Genomic DNA, 13,733 nt, shown 5'->3' with positions numbered 1-13,733 from the left:
ATCCTTGATCCTTGCACCAGGGAGGCAACACACCATCCTGGAGTCTCGGTTGCGGCCGCAGAAACGCCTGTCTATTCCCCTTACAATTGAGTCCCCTATCACTATAGCTCTGCCACTCTTTTTCCTCCCAGCCTGTGCAGCAGAGCTACCCGTGGTGCCAGGAAGTTGGCTGCTGCTGCCTTCCCCTGATAAGTCATCCCCCCCAACAGCATCCAAAGTGGCATATCTGTTTGAGAGGGAGATGGACACAGGGGACCCCTGCACTACCTGCCTGCATCTCTTACTCTTCCTGGTGGTCACCCATTCACTTCCTGCCTGTATACCCTTTACCTGCGGTGTGACCAACTCGCTAAACGTGCTATCCACGAGTTTCTCTGCATCGCGGATGCTCCACAGTGAGTCCACCCGCAGCTCCAGCTCCGAGATACGATCGGTCAGTAGCTGCAGGTGGACACACTTCCCGCACACATGGTCGGCAGGGACACTGGTAGTGTCCATGACTTCCCACATCTTGCAGGAGGAGCATATCACGGGTGCGAGGTCTGCTGCCATGACTTGCCTTAGCTTAGTTACCCCTTTTAAATTACGTTGAAATTAGAAAATGTTAACTATACTAGGGACCTAGGTTCACTAAAAAAAAACACTATCTGCTATAAAACCTGCAGATCTTCCCTTTCTTATTACTTTACTTACAGTAAAATGGTAGAAATACTCACCTGAACCTACTCACCAATCAGCTGCCTCCCCTGTGCCTCGTCACTTTCTGACTGGTGACGTCACCCCGAACTGCCGCTGGTCTCAGAGTCTCGCTCTCAGAGGAAGCTCTGGTCTCGCTCTCTCCCGCCGCTCACCGACTGGACTCTCGCTCTCTCCGCGCTGTTTATATCCCCGCTCTGGTCTCGCTCTCTCCCGCCGCTCACCGACTGGACTCTCGCTCTCTCCGCGCTGTTTATATCCCCGCTCTGGTCTCGCTCTCTCCCGCCGCTCACCGACTGGACTCTCGCTCTCTCCGCGCTGTTTATATCTCCGCTCTGGTCTCGCTCTCTCCCGCCGCTCACCGACTGGACTCTCGCTCTCTCCGCGCTGTTTATATCTCCGCTCTGGTCTCGCTCTCTCCCGCCGCTCACCGACTGGACTCTCGCTCTCTCCGCGCTGTTTATATCTCCGCTCTGGTCTCGCTCTCTCCCGCCGCTCACCGACTGGACTCTCGCTCTCTCCGCGCTGTTTATATCTCCGCTCTGGTCTCGCTCTCTCCCGCCGCTCACCGACTGGACTCTCGCTCTCTCCGCGCTGTTTATATCTCCGCTCTGGTCTCGCTCTCTCCCGCCGCTCACCGACTGAACTCTCGCTCTCTCCGCGCTGTTTTTATCCCCGCTCTGGTCTCGCTCTTTACCGCCGCTCACCGACTGAACTCTCGCTCTCTCCGCGCTGTTTTTATCCCCGCTCTGGTCTCGCTCTTTACCGCCGCTCACCGACTGGACTCTCGCTCTCTCCGCGCTGTTTATATCTCCGCTCTGGTCTCGCTCTCTCCCGCCGCTCACCGACTGGACTCTCGCTCTCTCCGCGCTGTTTATATCTCCGCTCTGGTCTCGCTCTCTCCCGCCGCTCACCGACTGAACTCTCGCTCTCTCCGCGCTGTTTTTATCCCCGCTCTGGTCTCGCTCTCTCCCGCCGCTCACCGCTCTCAGGTCCACTACCGCTCTGCAGGAAAAGCAAGGCAAAGCAGCACCTCCTTCCCCCACTTCACCAAACTCCCACACGTACCGAACTCTCAGCACACTGTGTTGTCCTCACACCGTGCTGTCCGCACTGACAGGCCCCTGTATTTCTACAGTTGAGACTCAGATGAGTCAGGCCTGCCCCACCTTCAGGGACCAATTGAATCTAGCTAACCAATTAACTTGCTACAGCAGCTCTCTGCTGAAGCCTGACAGAAACTTAGAAATTTAAACTTTTAAATTGACCTTAAACAGTTGAAGCAATATGCACTAGATTTAAAGAGATTAACCCTTCAACTCCCACACGTACCGAACTCTCAGCACACTGTGTTGTCCTCACAAACCCCAAGATTTCAACAGCGAACCCAATGAGACAATCAACGATCCGGAACAGCAGACAGAGGGATCCGCGGTACAGCAACCAAAGAGGAAAGAGTTCACACTGGACTCCTCCGGAGGGTCGCTGCCCTCAGCTGGACATGTATGCTCAGGATGTCAGGAAATGCGTCAATGCCAGATTCATCAGCCGCACTCAGAAGACAGTCCAGAATGTCACCCGAGCACAACGCAACGCCATCAACGCTATCAAGACCAACCGCAACATCGTCATCAAACCAGCGGACAAAGGAGGAGCCATCGTCATACAGAACAGAACGGACTATTGCAAAGAAGCATACCGACAACTGGACAACCAGGAACACTACAGATGGTTACCCGCAGATCCGACCAAAGAACACACCCACCAGCTCAACAAACTGATCAAGACCTTCGATCCAGACCTTCAAAGCATCCTACGCACTCTCATCCCACGTACTCCCCGCGTGGGAGACTTCTACTGCCTCCCAAAGATACACAAAGCCAACACACCCGGACGTCCTATCATATCAGGCAACGGAACCCTGTGTGAGAACCTCTCTGGATACATCGAGGGCATCCGGAAACCCATCGTACAGGGAACCCCCAGCTTCTGTCGCGACACTACAGACTTCCTACAAAACCTCAGTACCCACGGACCAGTTGAACCAGGAACACTTCTCACCACGATGGACGTCTCGGCACTCTACATCAGTATCCCCCACGATGACGGCATCGCTGCGACAGCATCAATACTCAACACCAACAACAGCCAATCTCCAGACGCCATCCTACAACTCATCCGTTTCATCCTGGATCACAATGTCTTCACCTTCGATAACCAGTTCTTTACCCAAACACACGGAACAGCCATGGGGACCAAATTCGCACCCCAATACGCCAACATTTTCATGCACAAGTTCGAGCAGGACTTCTTCACTGCACAGGACCTCCAACCAACACTATACACCAGATACATCGACGACATTTTCTTTCTATGGGCCCACGGCAAGGAATCACTAAAGAGACTACACGATAACATCAACAAGTTCCATCCCACCATCAAGCTCACCATGGACTACTCCTCAGAATCAGTTTCTTTCTTGGACACACGAATCTCCATCAAAGACGGGCACCTCAGCACCTCACTCTACCGCAAGCCCACGGACAACCTCACGATGCTCCACTTTTCCAGCTTCCACCCTAACCACGTCAAAGAGGCCATCCCCTATGGACAGGCCCTGCGAATACACAGGGTCTGCTCAGACGAGGAGGAACGCGATGGACACCTACAGACGCTGAAAGATGCCCTAGTAAGAACGGGATATGACGCTCGACTCATTGATCGACAGTTCCGACGGGCCACAGCGAAAAATCGCATAGACCTCCTCAGGAGACTAACACAGGACGCAACCAACAGAGTACCCTTTGTCGTCCAGTACTTCCCCGGAGCGGAGAAACTACGCCATGTTCTCCGCAGCCTTCAACATGTCATCAATGACGACGAACACCTCGCTATGGCCATCCCCACACCTCCACTACTCGCCTTTAAACAGCCACCCAACCTCAGACCATCGTTCGCAGCAAATTACCTAGCCTTCAAGAGAACAACGTCCACGACACCACACAACCCTGCCACGGTAACCTCTGCAAGACATGCCAGATCATCGACACAGATACCACCATCACACGAGAGGACACCACCCACTTCAGCAGTCAAGGACATTCAGCCACCGACCTTCAGGTAAGCGTACTCCAAGGCGGCCTTCGAGACACACGACAACGCAAAATCGTCGAGCAGAAATTGATAGCCAAGTTCCGCACCCATGAGGACGGCCTCAACCGGGATCTTGGGTTCATGTCACGCTACATGTTACCCCACCAGCGAACAAATGTTATCTGTTTTTAATATAACGGGTCAGTTGCTGTCTTTTCTGTGTTTCTACCTCTCTATCTCTTTTTTTTTTGTTTTTTTTTGGTGATTTGTATATTCGGAGACCTTGCAGGTAACACCTGTCTGTCTGCACACTGATTGCCTTGGCAACGGGCAGTTGAAAAAACTGTCTGTAATCACCAAGCATTGTTCTGTGATGTATAAATGCAATTTCATTTTGAGGATTTAATTTCCAACAACGTTCACCTGAGGAAGGAGGAAGCCTCCGATAAAGGCGAGACTGACTGCAGCGACACATAGAAACCAACAGAGGGCGTTAGACAAAAACGCTACTGAGTGCAGCGATACACAGAGAATCCAACAGAGGGCGATAGATAAAGGCGCGACAGAGTACAGCGATACACAGAGAATCCAACAGAGGGCGATAAGTAAAGGAGTGACTGAGTACAGCGATACACAGAGAAACCAACAGAGGGCGTTAGATAAAGGCGTGACTGAGTACAGTGATACACAGAGAATCCAACAGAGGGCGATAAGTAAAGGAGTGACTGAGTATAGCGATACACAGAGAAACCAACAGAGGGCGTTAGATAAAGGCGTGACTGAGTACAGTGATACTTACAGAATCCAACAGAGGGCGATAAAGGCGAGACTGATTACAGCGACACATAGAAACCAACAGAGGGCGTTAGACACGAATGCTACTGAGTACAGTGATTCACAGAGAAACTAACAGAGGGAGATAAATAAAGGGGAGACTGGATACATTGACACTGTGAGACACCAACAGAGAGAGATGGCTAATAGTGATACACAGAGAAACCAACAAAGGACGGTGGATAAAGGAGCGACTAAGTGCAGAGTGATACAGAAATACACCAACATAAAGAGATAGATAAAGGTGTGACTGAATACGGTGAGTGAGACAAAAAGACGCCAACAGAGGGAGATGGATAAAGGTGAGACTGAGTACATTGAGTGATAGAGAGAGAAAGCAAGAGAATGAGATAGGCAAAGGAGTGACTGAGTACAGTGAATGATACCAGAAACCAAGAGAGAGAGATAGTTAAAGTTTAGACTGAGAATAGTGAGTGATACACAGAGATACACAATGTGAGACTGAGTCCAGTGTCAGGGGGAAAGGCGGGTACCCGGAGTTTCAATCCCTGCCTGTCCCTGGGCTGCACTCTGGGAGATGGAGTTAACTGACTCAGTGACCCTCTCGGACAGGATAGGGACGGGGCGACAGGAGGAACCCAGCGGCGCCGGGTCTGTGCGGGGAGCTCACTTCGGGAGCACTGAGCCCACAGATCTCCCACAGCCACATAAACTCCTGAGGTTAGTCAGAGAGCAATTGTAACTCTTTGTAAAATTCAAGCCCCAAATCAGCAGTTCGAACAATGCAATAGGTTTTGTTTAAAGCAATACCTGCAATGCAAAAATAGCAATTTAGATGCTGCCAGACTTAAGTGTTTCCAGCATTTTCTGTTTTTATTTCAGATTTGCAGCATCCGCAGTATTTTGCTTTTGAAATAATTTAGAATGCTGTTAACTATTTCCCGTTAACAATAACCTTATTTTTCCCGTTGAATCTCATCCTTCTTTAAAAAATAGCCCTGAAAGAGTTAATAATATTGACGGTGAGCAGCCTCTGATCAGTCACCCTGCCGGTGCACACCGCGCATATCCGAGCCGGTTCTCCGCGAACTTTACTTGGGCGGAATTAGCTCCGGGATTTATGCTTAAAGGAGAAATGGATCGGGAGAGGGGTTTGATGCAAAGTTGATGCGAAGTTGCAGCGATTGGGTCGGAGTAAACGCGTTTGATATCTGCAATGTGATGACTGCTCATGATGGGCAGGGCAAGGAGTGCGGGAGAGAAGCTCCTGCAAACTCACAGGAGGAACGGCGAGGAGAAGAGAAGGTGCGATCTGCAGGTAGAGATGATCGAAAGTCAACGCGCTCGGTCTTTGCTGATCATCGAGAGGGAGATGGAGAAGGTGAGGAGGGCACTGCGAGTCACCAGAGCTATCGGTGGTTACAGTGTGAACCCTGTACCTCCATCTGGCCACAAAGACCAGACAGCGGGCAGACCCCCTCAGGAGGAACAAGACGAGGGCAAAGACCTCAGTCACTGGAGTCTGAAGGGCGAACAGTGCCACCAAGGTGAGGAAGGATTGGACAAGGACCTTTCCAGATCTACAAGAGCTGAGGGGATTCCAGCAAAGCAGTGTGTCCCACAGCCTTCAGAATTGGCCACATTTGGTAACGAGCCAAGTGAAAGGGCCAACAGAATGGAAACTCCGGTCAACCGTCCCATCCGACACAGTGTGTGTGAGACCTCAACAGACCCAACAGATAGCTCGGGGGCTTGGAGTGAATCAACAGAGAGGCGCCCCGGTGCCGAGGAATCGAAGGCGGGCAGGAGGTTTTGGAGAACCGGGGAAGGGTCTCTGAGTAACAGGAACAAAACCCATTTCAACCCGGACCCGCGGACTGGCGAGGAGGCAAGATTGGACGTGAAAGGAAAGGGGCCAGAATTCCGAAAGGGAAAGTTGGCAGGTCCTCTGGTGAATCCCAGGGATGGAGCTCCCTCACCTCCTGACTCCAGGGGTCTTCAGACAGCGAGTACTGACTGGTGTAAGAGGAGCGAATCCAAGACAAACTCTGGGGTGCAAAGAACATTATTGGTCTGGAGAACCGATCCTCAGTGTAAATCAGTTAGTGATGGACCTGTGATAGTTTGTTCTGAAGATAGGGAGGCAAGGTCAAGTACTAAATCCCAAATCAAGCGGTCCTTAGACTTCACTGCTAAATCCTTGGAGTCCTTTGCCACAGAGTGGAGGCCATTCAATGGCCGTTGTGTTCCAGTCAGTGACCACCCTTCGGCCAAAGAGAAAGGACCGACGACTTCTCACCCTTTCGATGATGTATCTCCCACATTAACTGGGCACCCGGGCTTCCATCAGCCAGCGCTAAGGTCTCCATTGATCAGAAGCCGCTCAGCTCCTTCCCATTCACCCCACGTCTTTGCTGCTCCTCGGTTCTGCTCTGCTAGAGAGCCGGGGTGGAAAGATCTGGCTGAGTGCCCTGGGAACATGGACAAGATCTGGGCAAGTCCAAGTGTCGGGAGGAGGAGTTCACAGTGGCGGCGCCAGCTCTCTGTCGATGTCCCGGTGGCCACCTCCGGCCCCAGGGACAGCGGTCAAGTCCGGGTGGTGATGTCCAAGCGGGAGAAGGCTCGCATCCTCCGCCAGATGGTCTCGAGTTACAACCGGACCCCCGACCGCACCCAACACCAGAGGGAGATCCAGAGACTGTTCCAGGTCCAGATCGATGCTTTCATCGCCGGCCTGGTGCAACAGAAGCGAACAGGCTCTGGGATCCGAGACCCCCAAACAGGATCGGGTCAGAGATGCAACTGAATGAATCAACAGAGGAGGCACCCGAGGCCGGGTCACACTTTGTGACTTGGCCAACGCCCCAAGCCGATTATTTCATTTATTAGCGATGGATTCGTCCCAAGATATTCCTCACACGTTATCCCATTTAAAATAAACAGCCCAATGTTGCCCTTAAAATAATAAACAGAAGAATGTTATATGAACCTGTTGATGACTCCACTGCTATTTAAAAAAAATAATGGCCAACAGTAATTATTTTAATTCATTCTTAGGATGTGGACATTGCTGGCATGACTGGCATTGATTACCCATCCCTCATTGCCCTGAGAAGGTGGTGGTTCAATTGAGCAGCTTGTTCGGCCACCTCAGAGGACAGTGAAGAGTACACTGAGGTGAGACTGGAGTCACATATAGGCCCAGACCGGGTAAGGACGGCAGGTTTCCTTCCCTCAAGGACATTAATGAACCAGTTGGGTTTTTAATAACAATCTGACAGTCACTTTTACTGATGCCAGTTTTTTATTTCCAGATTTTTAAAAAAACAAATGGGTAAAATGCCACCGGGAGACTTGAACTCACGTTCTCTGGATTACTCATCCAGTAATATAACCACTGCGTTACCGTACCCTGAATTTGTAGCCTGTTGAGTCTTGTGTCCAGCCCATGGGTAGAACTAAAGACCCTGCATTTACACAGCACCTTGTCGGGTCTTTAGGATGTCCCAAAGTGCTTCACATCCAAGTAACTACTTTTAAAGCCTAGTTATTTGGTAAAATGATGCTTTTCCCCACTGAAGAAAAATCAACATTGCAGGGTCAACCTAACTATAAGTAGTTTGATGAACAGGTGGGCAACTTCTACAAGTAATGCTCGATTTATAAAGTAATGGAAAGAGTTGTACCGTGTATCAGTTTATTATTCTTCAGTTATCAGTTCTACCCTACTGTAGTGATGGTGACCAAATATAATCAGTCTTGAGTCCCATTGGGGGACCAGTCAATACATCAATGTAGCAACATTGTTAGATTGGAAATTAAAGAAAAACAGTTTCTAGGCTGTTAATCTCACTGGGATTTGTTGGATCAATAAATCAATGGTAAGGGAAAAGGATTCATGGGGTTCACTGGGAAGGGAAATGGTTCATGGGGAAGGGGTTCAGAGTGCCGGGAGAGGTACCGGAGGGCGATGGGCCGTCAGGCGGTTCCGTTCCCCCCCCCCCCCCACCCCCGCGGCCTCTTTCTGTGCCGGTCCCCCGGCGGGGAAGGCGGCGGGTTTCGCCAACACCAGGGGCCAGTTGAACGGAGACGGTAATGGCGGACCCGCCTTCCCACAATGCAGCGCGGCGCAGAAAAGGCCCCATCGATCGGCCGCACTGCCCCGTCACCTGACCCCGCCCGTCTTCCGATCTAGGTCACTTCCGGACGTTGACAAAATGGCGGAGGGGGGGGGGGGAGCAGCAGCAGCACTGGCGGCCGCCATGTTGGCTGGCATGTCTGCGCGGTGAGGTCACTTCCGGTCAGACGCACTGAGCGGACCAATCCCTCCACACTGTAATCACACGGTGGGAATTCTTTCCAACAATAAACTCCGGGAATTGGAAAGGAAACGAATAATTTATATTTGCCTAGGCAAGAGTTCACCAAACTCCATGCCTAGGGGTGTGAGAATAGCTTTGGGGTTTGATGTACAGACACTGTGAGGTTTACTTTGGTCTCTCCCTTAGTTATTGGAGACTAGGGTGAACTTTAATAGGGTGAACTCGATGGGCTGAATGGCCTGTTTCTCACTTCTACCATATTCCTACCTCCAGCGAAATGTTTCTGGCCATCCTGAAAGAAAGAATTTTAAAAAACAAATTCTGATCTCATTACCAGTAACGAAGAGGAAATTTTCACCAATGCATTTATAGAATTGTCGTTGCTCATAGCGACCACCAGAGATATCTGACCTTCCCGACATAGGCAAGACGGTCAAAAACTGGATTAAAATCATCATTTTGGAGTGATGAAACTTTAAAGAAGCGAGAGATACACAATGAAAGCAAATGTAGTAAAGGCAGACATTGGAAACCCAACACAAGAGATGGTCAACACCATGAAACCTTTACATAGAATGTACAGCACAGAAAGAGGCCATTCAGTTCAACTGGTCCATATTTATGCTCCACATGAGCATCCTCCCACCCCTCCTCATCTAACCCTATCGGCATATCCTTCTATTTCTTTCTCCCTCGTGTTTATCTAGCTTTCCCGTAAATGCATCTACGCTAGTCGCCTCAACTACTCCTTGTGGTGGCGAGTTCCATATTCTCACCACTCTCTGGGTAAAGAAGTTCCTCCTGAATTCCCTATAGGATTTATTAGTGACTAGCTTATATTTATGGCCCCTAGTTCTGGTCTTCCCCTTGAGTGGAAACGTCTTCCCTACGTCTACCGTATCAAACCCTTTCATAAGGTTGAGATGCTTTATGTTTTTAAGACATTTTCTGTGTGACCTGGTTGAACTATGTCAAAATCCAGTCTATGTAACAAAAGAAGATGTCACGGTTGGTTTGAGCCTTTTATGAAAACGAGGGGGGGACGGACGTGTGGCCTGTAGTGAGAGGAAACTCGGGGCTGAACCCTACTTTCCTGTGTGTGTCTGGAGGGGCATGTCTGACCAGGCTGAAAGGTGCTGTCAAGTGCTGGGGGGGAGACAGACTCTGTTCGGGGAGCTGCTGGAGAAAGTAGCCGGGAGGAGGTCACTGGGTCCGCTGTTTATCCGCCAGTGGGAGCCGCTCGTTTACCGCACCCTCTCCCACATCCTCCGACACATCGATGCGCTGGGCTTTGATTCCCTCCTCTCCGATTACATCGCTTTCCTCCACCGGCCCCGAGACAAGAGCAGCCTCCGCTTCTACTTGGAGTTCACAGAGATCTGCATCAACACCATCCTGTACTGGGTGTTTGCCCGGCAACCCAGCCCCCTGTTGGTGGAGAAACTATTGGAGAGAACGGTCAGCTACCTGGGAGATCGGGGCAATCGGCTGGCACTTATCTGGAGGTAATTTACTGGGATTTGCTGTCAGTCTTTGTGTAAAACTTCCATTCAACAATACACATCTGGCCATGCTTTTGATGTAGATTGTGCATTGCCTATATTTTATAAAAAGAAAAAGAACTTGCGTCTTTCACGACTTCAGGACGTCCCAAAGTGCCTTACAGCCAACAAAGTACTTTATTTTGAAGTGCAGTCACTGTTTTAATGTAGGAAACACGGCCACCAATTTGCATACAGCAAGGTGCCACAAACAGCGATGTGATAATGATCAAATAATCTGTTCTTAGGCGTTGGTTGAGGGATAAATATCGGCTAGGACACTGGGAAGAACTCCTCTTCAAAATAGTGCAGTGGGATCTTTTACATCCACCTGAGACAGGGCAGACATGGCCTCGGTTTAACATCTCATCCGAAAGACAGCCCCTCTGACACTGCAGCCAGCACTCCCTCAGTACTGCCCCTCCGACAGTGCGGCACTCCCTCAGTACTGACCCTCCGACAGTGCAGCACTGGCGTGTCAACCTAAATTTTGTGCTCAAGTCTCTGGAGTGGGACTTTGAACTCATGACCTTCTGACTCAGAGGTGAGAGTGCTACCCACTGACACTTACATTCAACAATCCACCTCTGGCCGTGCCTTTGATGTAGACTGGGTATTGCTTTAATTTTACTGTGCAATATGTGTAGAGCTAATTATTAGGCTCCTGTGAAGCCCCTTGGGACGTTTTCCTACATTAAAGGCGCTACATAAATACAAGTTGCTGTTATAATATAGATCGCCTGAGTCTTTGTAATCAGGCGATCAATATTATAATCAATTACAGATTTGTTTTCTAATCTTTGGTTTGGTTCGTGGCTTCATGAGTTTGGAGTTTGAAGCAATGCAATAAAAAAAACCCCACTGGGATCATTCAAAACACAGTTAGATCCCGTGGTGGGAGATTCAGCTGCCATCTATTCTGCAGCTGAGGAGGTAGCTGTTGTTTTGACTTCCAGCCAGCCTTGTTTATACTGACTGGTTCCAAGTGGAATAGTCCTGCCCAAGGGAGCGCTCTTCAGACAGGTTCCTACAGGCCTAGACAGAGCATCCCTGCCGACAGCTAACACACTGAGTGTGGGAAGGAGGGCCTGTACTTTCCGAGGGATCTCCCCTCTCCTCTCCTCTCTTCACTTCCACCCCTCCCCTTCCCTCCCCTCCCCTCCCCAGCACTGTTCAAACCAGAAGAAAAATACTGAGGATGCTGGAAATCTGAAATAGAAATAGTGAATGCTGGAAACACTCAGCGGGACGGGCAGCATCTGTGGAGAGAAGTTAAAGTTTCAGGTGCAGACCCGGTTTTATTTGAGTTGGTTTATGAGGGACAACCAAAACCCAAATGAAGCACAAATCCTGAACATAAACATAAATCCTAATCCAGCCCCACAACCCTCCGAGATCTCTGCGCTCCTCCAATTCTAGACTCTTGCGCATCCCCGATTTTAATCGCTCCACCAATGACGGCCGTGCCTTCAGCTGCCTAGGCCCTAAGCTCTGGAATTCCCTCCCGAAACCTCTCCACCTCTCCCTCCTCTTTTAAGACGCTCCTTAAAACCTACCTTTTTTGACCAAGTTTTTGGTCACCTGTCCTAGTATCTCCTTATGTGGTTCGGTGTCACATTTTGTTTGATAATCACTCCTGTGAAGCGCCTTGGGACATTTTACTATGTTAAAGGCGCTGTATAAATGCAAGCTGTGCACGAATGTTCTCTTGGGGCCTGCTCCGAGTGCGCATTGAATAACATGCCTCATTTAAAAGCGAATAAATATTACACCGTAGAAGCTACTTTAAATATCATTATTAGATGGGTTTCTGAATTTCCTGTTTGCGTTTCAGAACCTTCTCACCAGTGTACAGTCCAAGCCCCTTGAGCGGTGTGACCCCATTACACTTTGTAGCTCAAAGCAGGCAATCAGACATTCTGAAGATTTTACTCCAGTATGGGATACTAGAGAGGGAGCACAGGCCCATGTCCACAATCCTCATCATCCTCTTCTACCCAACACCAGTAGGACTGGTGGATGACCTTGAGTCAACACAAATAGTAGAGGAGGCAAAACTCTGTCTAGGTTTATGCGTTAGAGCGATGTGTCGCATACACGTCGCACAGATTAAGGTAGGTCTGCTGTCAGCCGTGCTAGATATTCCAAGACTTGTTTTTTTGTTTAGAGCTTAACCTGTTTGCTTTTAAAAGTCCGAGGCCATGTTTAAGACACGGATCCGTCGTGCTTCAAAAATCCCCCCTGTGACGGGTTTGGAAGCTGTAACATTAGAGCGACGAGCCTGATATTCCTCTCCTGTGGACCTGGGGAATGCTCAGTTCCCAGACCCTCCTGCCAGTGGAAACAGTTTCTCCCTGTCTACTCTTATCGAAACCCGCCCCCCCCCCCCCCCCCCCCCCGCCCATCGTGATTTTCAACACTGCTGATAAATCTGACATGTGGGTGTTAGGTGAGAACTGGGTCAGGCCTTGCTGCTTTGCCTCTCAGGAGTGAACAGACAGACCACTGACACTGGTAAAGTCTCGCCGGGTTAATATTTTGTCCCTTGGGCCGGAGATACCGGAGAACGCCCAGTATCTGCGGGACCATAACCCCCCCCCCCTTCCCCAGCACCGAGTCAACACCTTCGGGAGAGGAGAGAACATTGGTGAGAAAAGATATAAGAGAGGATCAAGGCTGTGCTTTAATGAGTAAGATACGGATGGATGTTAGTGTAACGCAGTCTCCCTTGTTGCTTCCATTTGCAGGCACGTGTCAGTGTTAGACACAAACCTCTGGTTTCTAACTGGTTGGATTACATTCCTGTGACACGATATCGAGAGCCATGCGAACTCCTCCACCTTTGCAGAATGTCTATTAGAAGCTGCCTGCTCACCACCAACGGGCTGCCCAGTGGAATATCCTCGCTACCGGTTCCCAAATCGCTTCAGAATTACTTGAACTTGGAGACATAAGTTGAAAAGGCTTCCTCCCCCGCTCCCCACCCCCCCCACTCTTTGCTGCAGTCCTGCTTAACAGATTGGGGACAGGGACAGGGACAACAGAGAGAAAAAAACCCCAACCCGACCCTTCAGGAGAGAAAAAAGAACCGATTCAATATTACAGCATGTGTTGCGTTTTACATCGAGTTCTATCCCTTCACATCATGCAATAAACTCAGAATTTGCAGCAATTTTGTGAGCTGTTTTATTTTTTTTTCCTTACCATTCATTTAAAAACGTCAAAGAGACATTCAAACTTTTCACCAAAACTGAATTTACAACTAAAATTCAAAAAAGCGAATCAT

General features: G+C 49.8%; 1 protein-coding gene across 1 annotated transcript; it reads left to right on the top strand.

Annotated features, from left to right (window-relative positions):
- The first annotated feature begins 9,846 nt into the window (after positions 1-9,846).
- LOC137324941 (ankyrin repeat and SOCS box protein 17-like) lies at positions 9,847-13,544 on the top strand. The gene is made up of 3 exons (XM_067989632.1): positions 9,847-10,411; positions 12,282-12,561; positions 13,195-13,544. Exons 1-3 carry the CDS (start codon positions 10,020-10,022, stop codon positions 13,399-13,401), a joined length of 879 nt encoding a protein of 292 aa, XP_067845733.1. The 5' UTR covers positions 9,847-10,019; the 3' UTR covers positions 13,402-13,544.
- The last annotated feature ends 189 nt before the right edge of the window (positions 13,545-13,733 follow it).

The sequence above is a fragment of the Heptranchias perlo genome, chromosome 9 (genome assembly GCF_035084215.1).
Source record: "Heptranchias perlo isolate sHepPer1 chromosome 9, sHepPer1.hap1, whole genome shotgun sequence".
Classification (NCBI taxonomy): Eukaryota; Metazoa; Chordata; class Chondrichthyes; order Hexanchiformes; family Hexanchidae; genus Heptranchias; species Heptranchias perlo.
The sequence above is the reverse complement of the archived record's forward strand: the minus strand, read 5'-3'. Positions and strand labels throughout refer to the sequence as shown.

Coding starts and splice junctions, on each gene's coding strand:
- LOC137324941 (XM_067989632.1), top strand. CDS start 10,020: ATGTCTGACCAGGCTGAAAGGTGCTGTCAAGTGCTGGGGGGGAGACAG. Junction 10,412..12,281: donor CGGCTGGCACTTATCTGGAG/GTAATTTACTGG, acceptor TTTGCGTTTCAG/AACCTTCTCACCAGTGTACA. Junction 12,562..13,194: donor TACACGTCGCACAGATTAAG/GTAGGTCTGCTG, acceptor TTCCATTTGCAG/GCACGTGTCAGTGTTAGACA.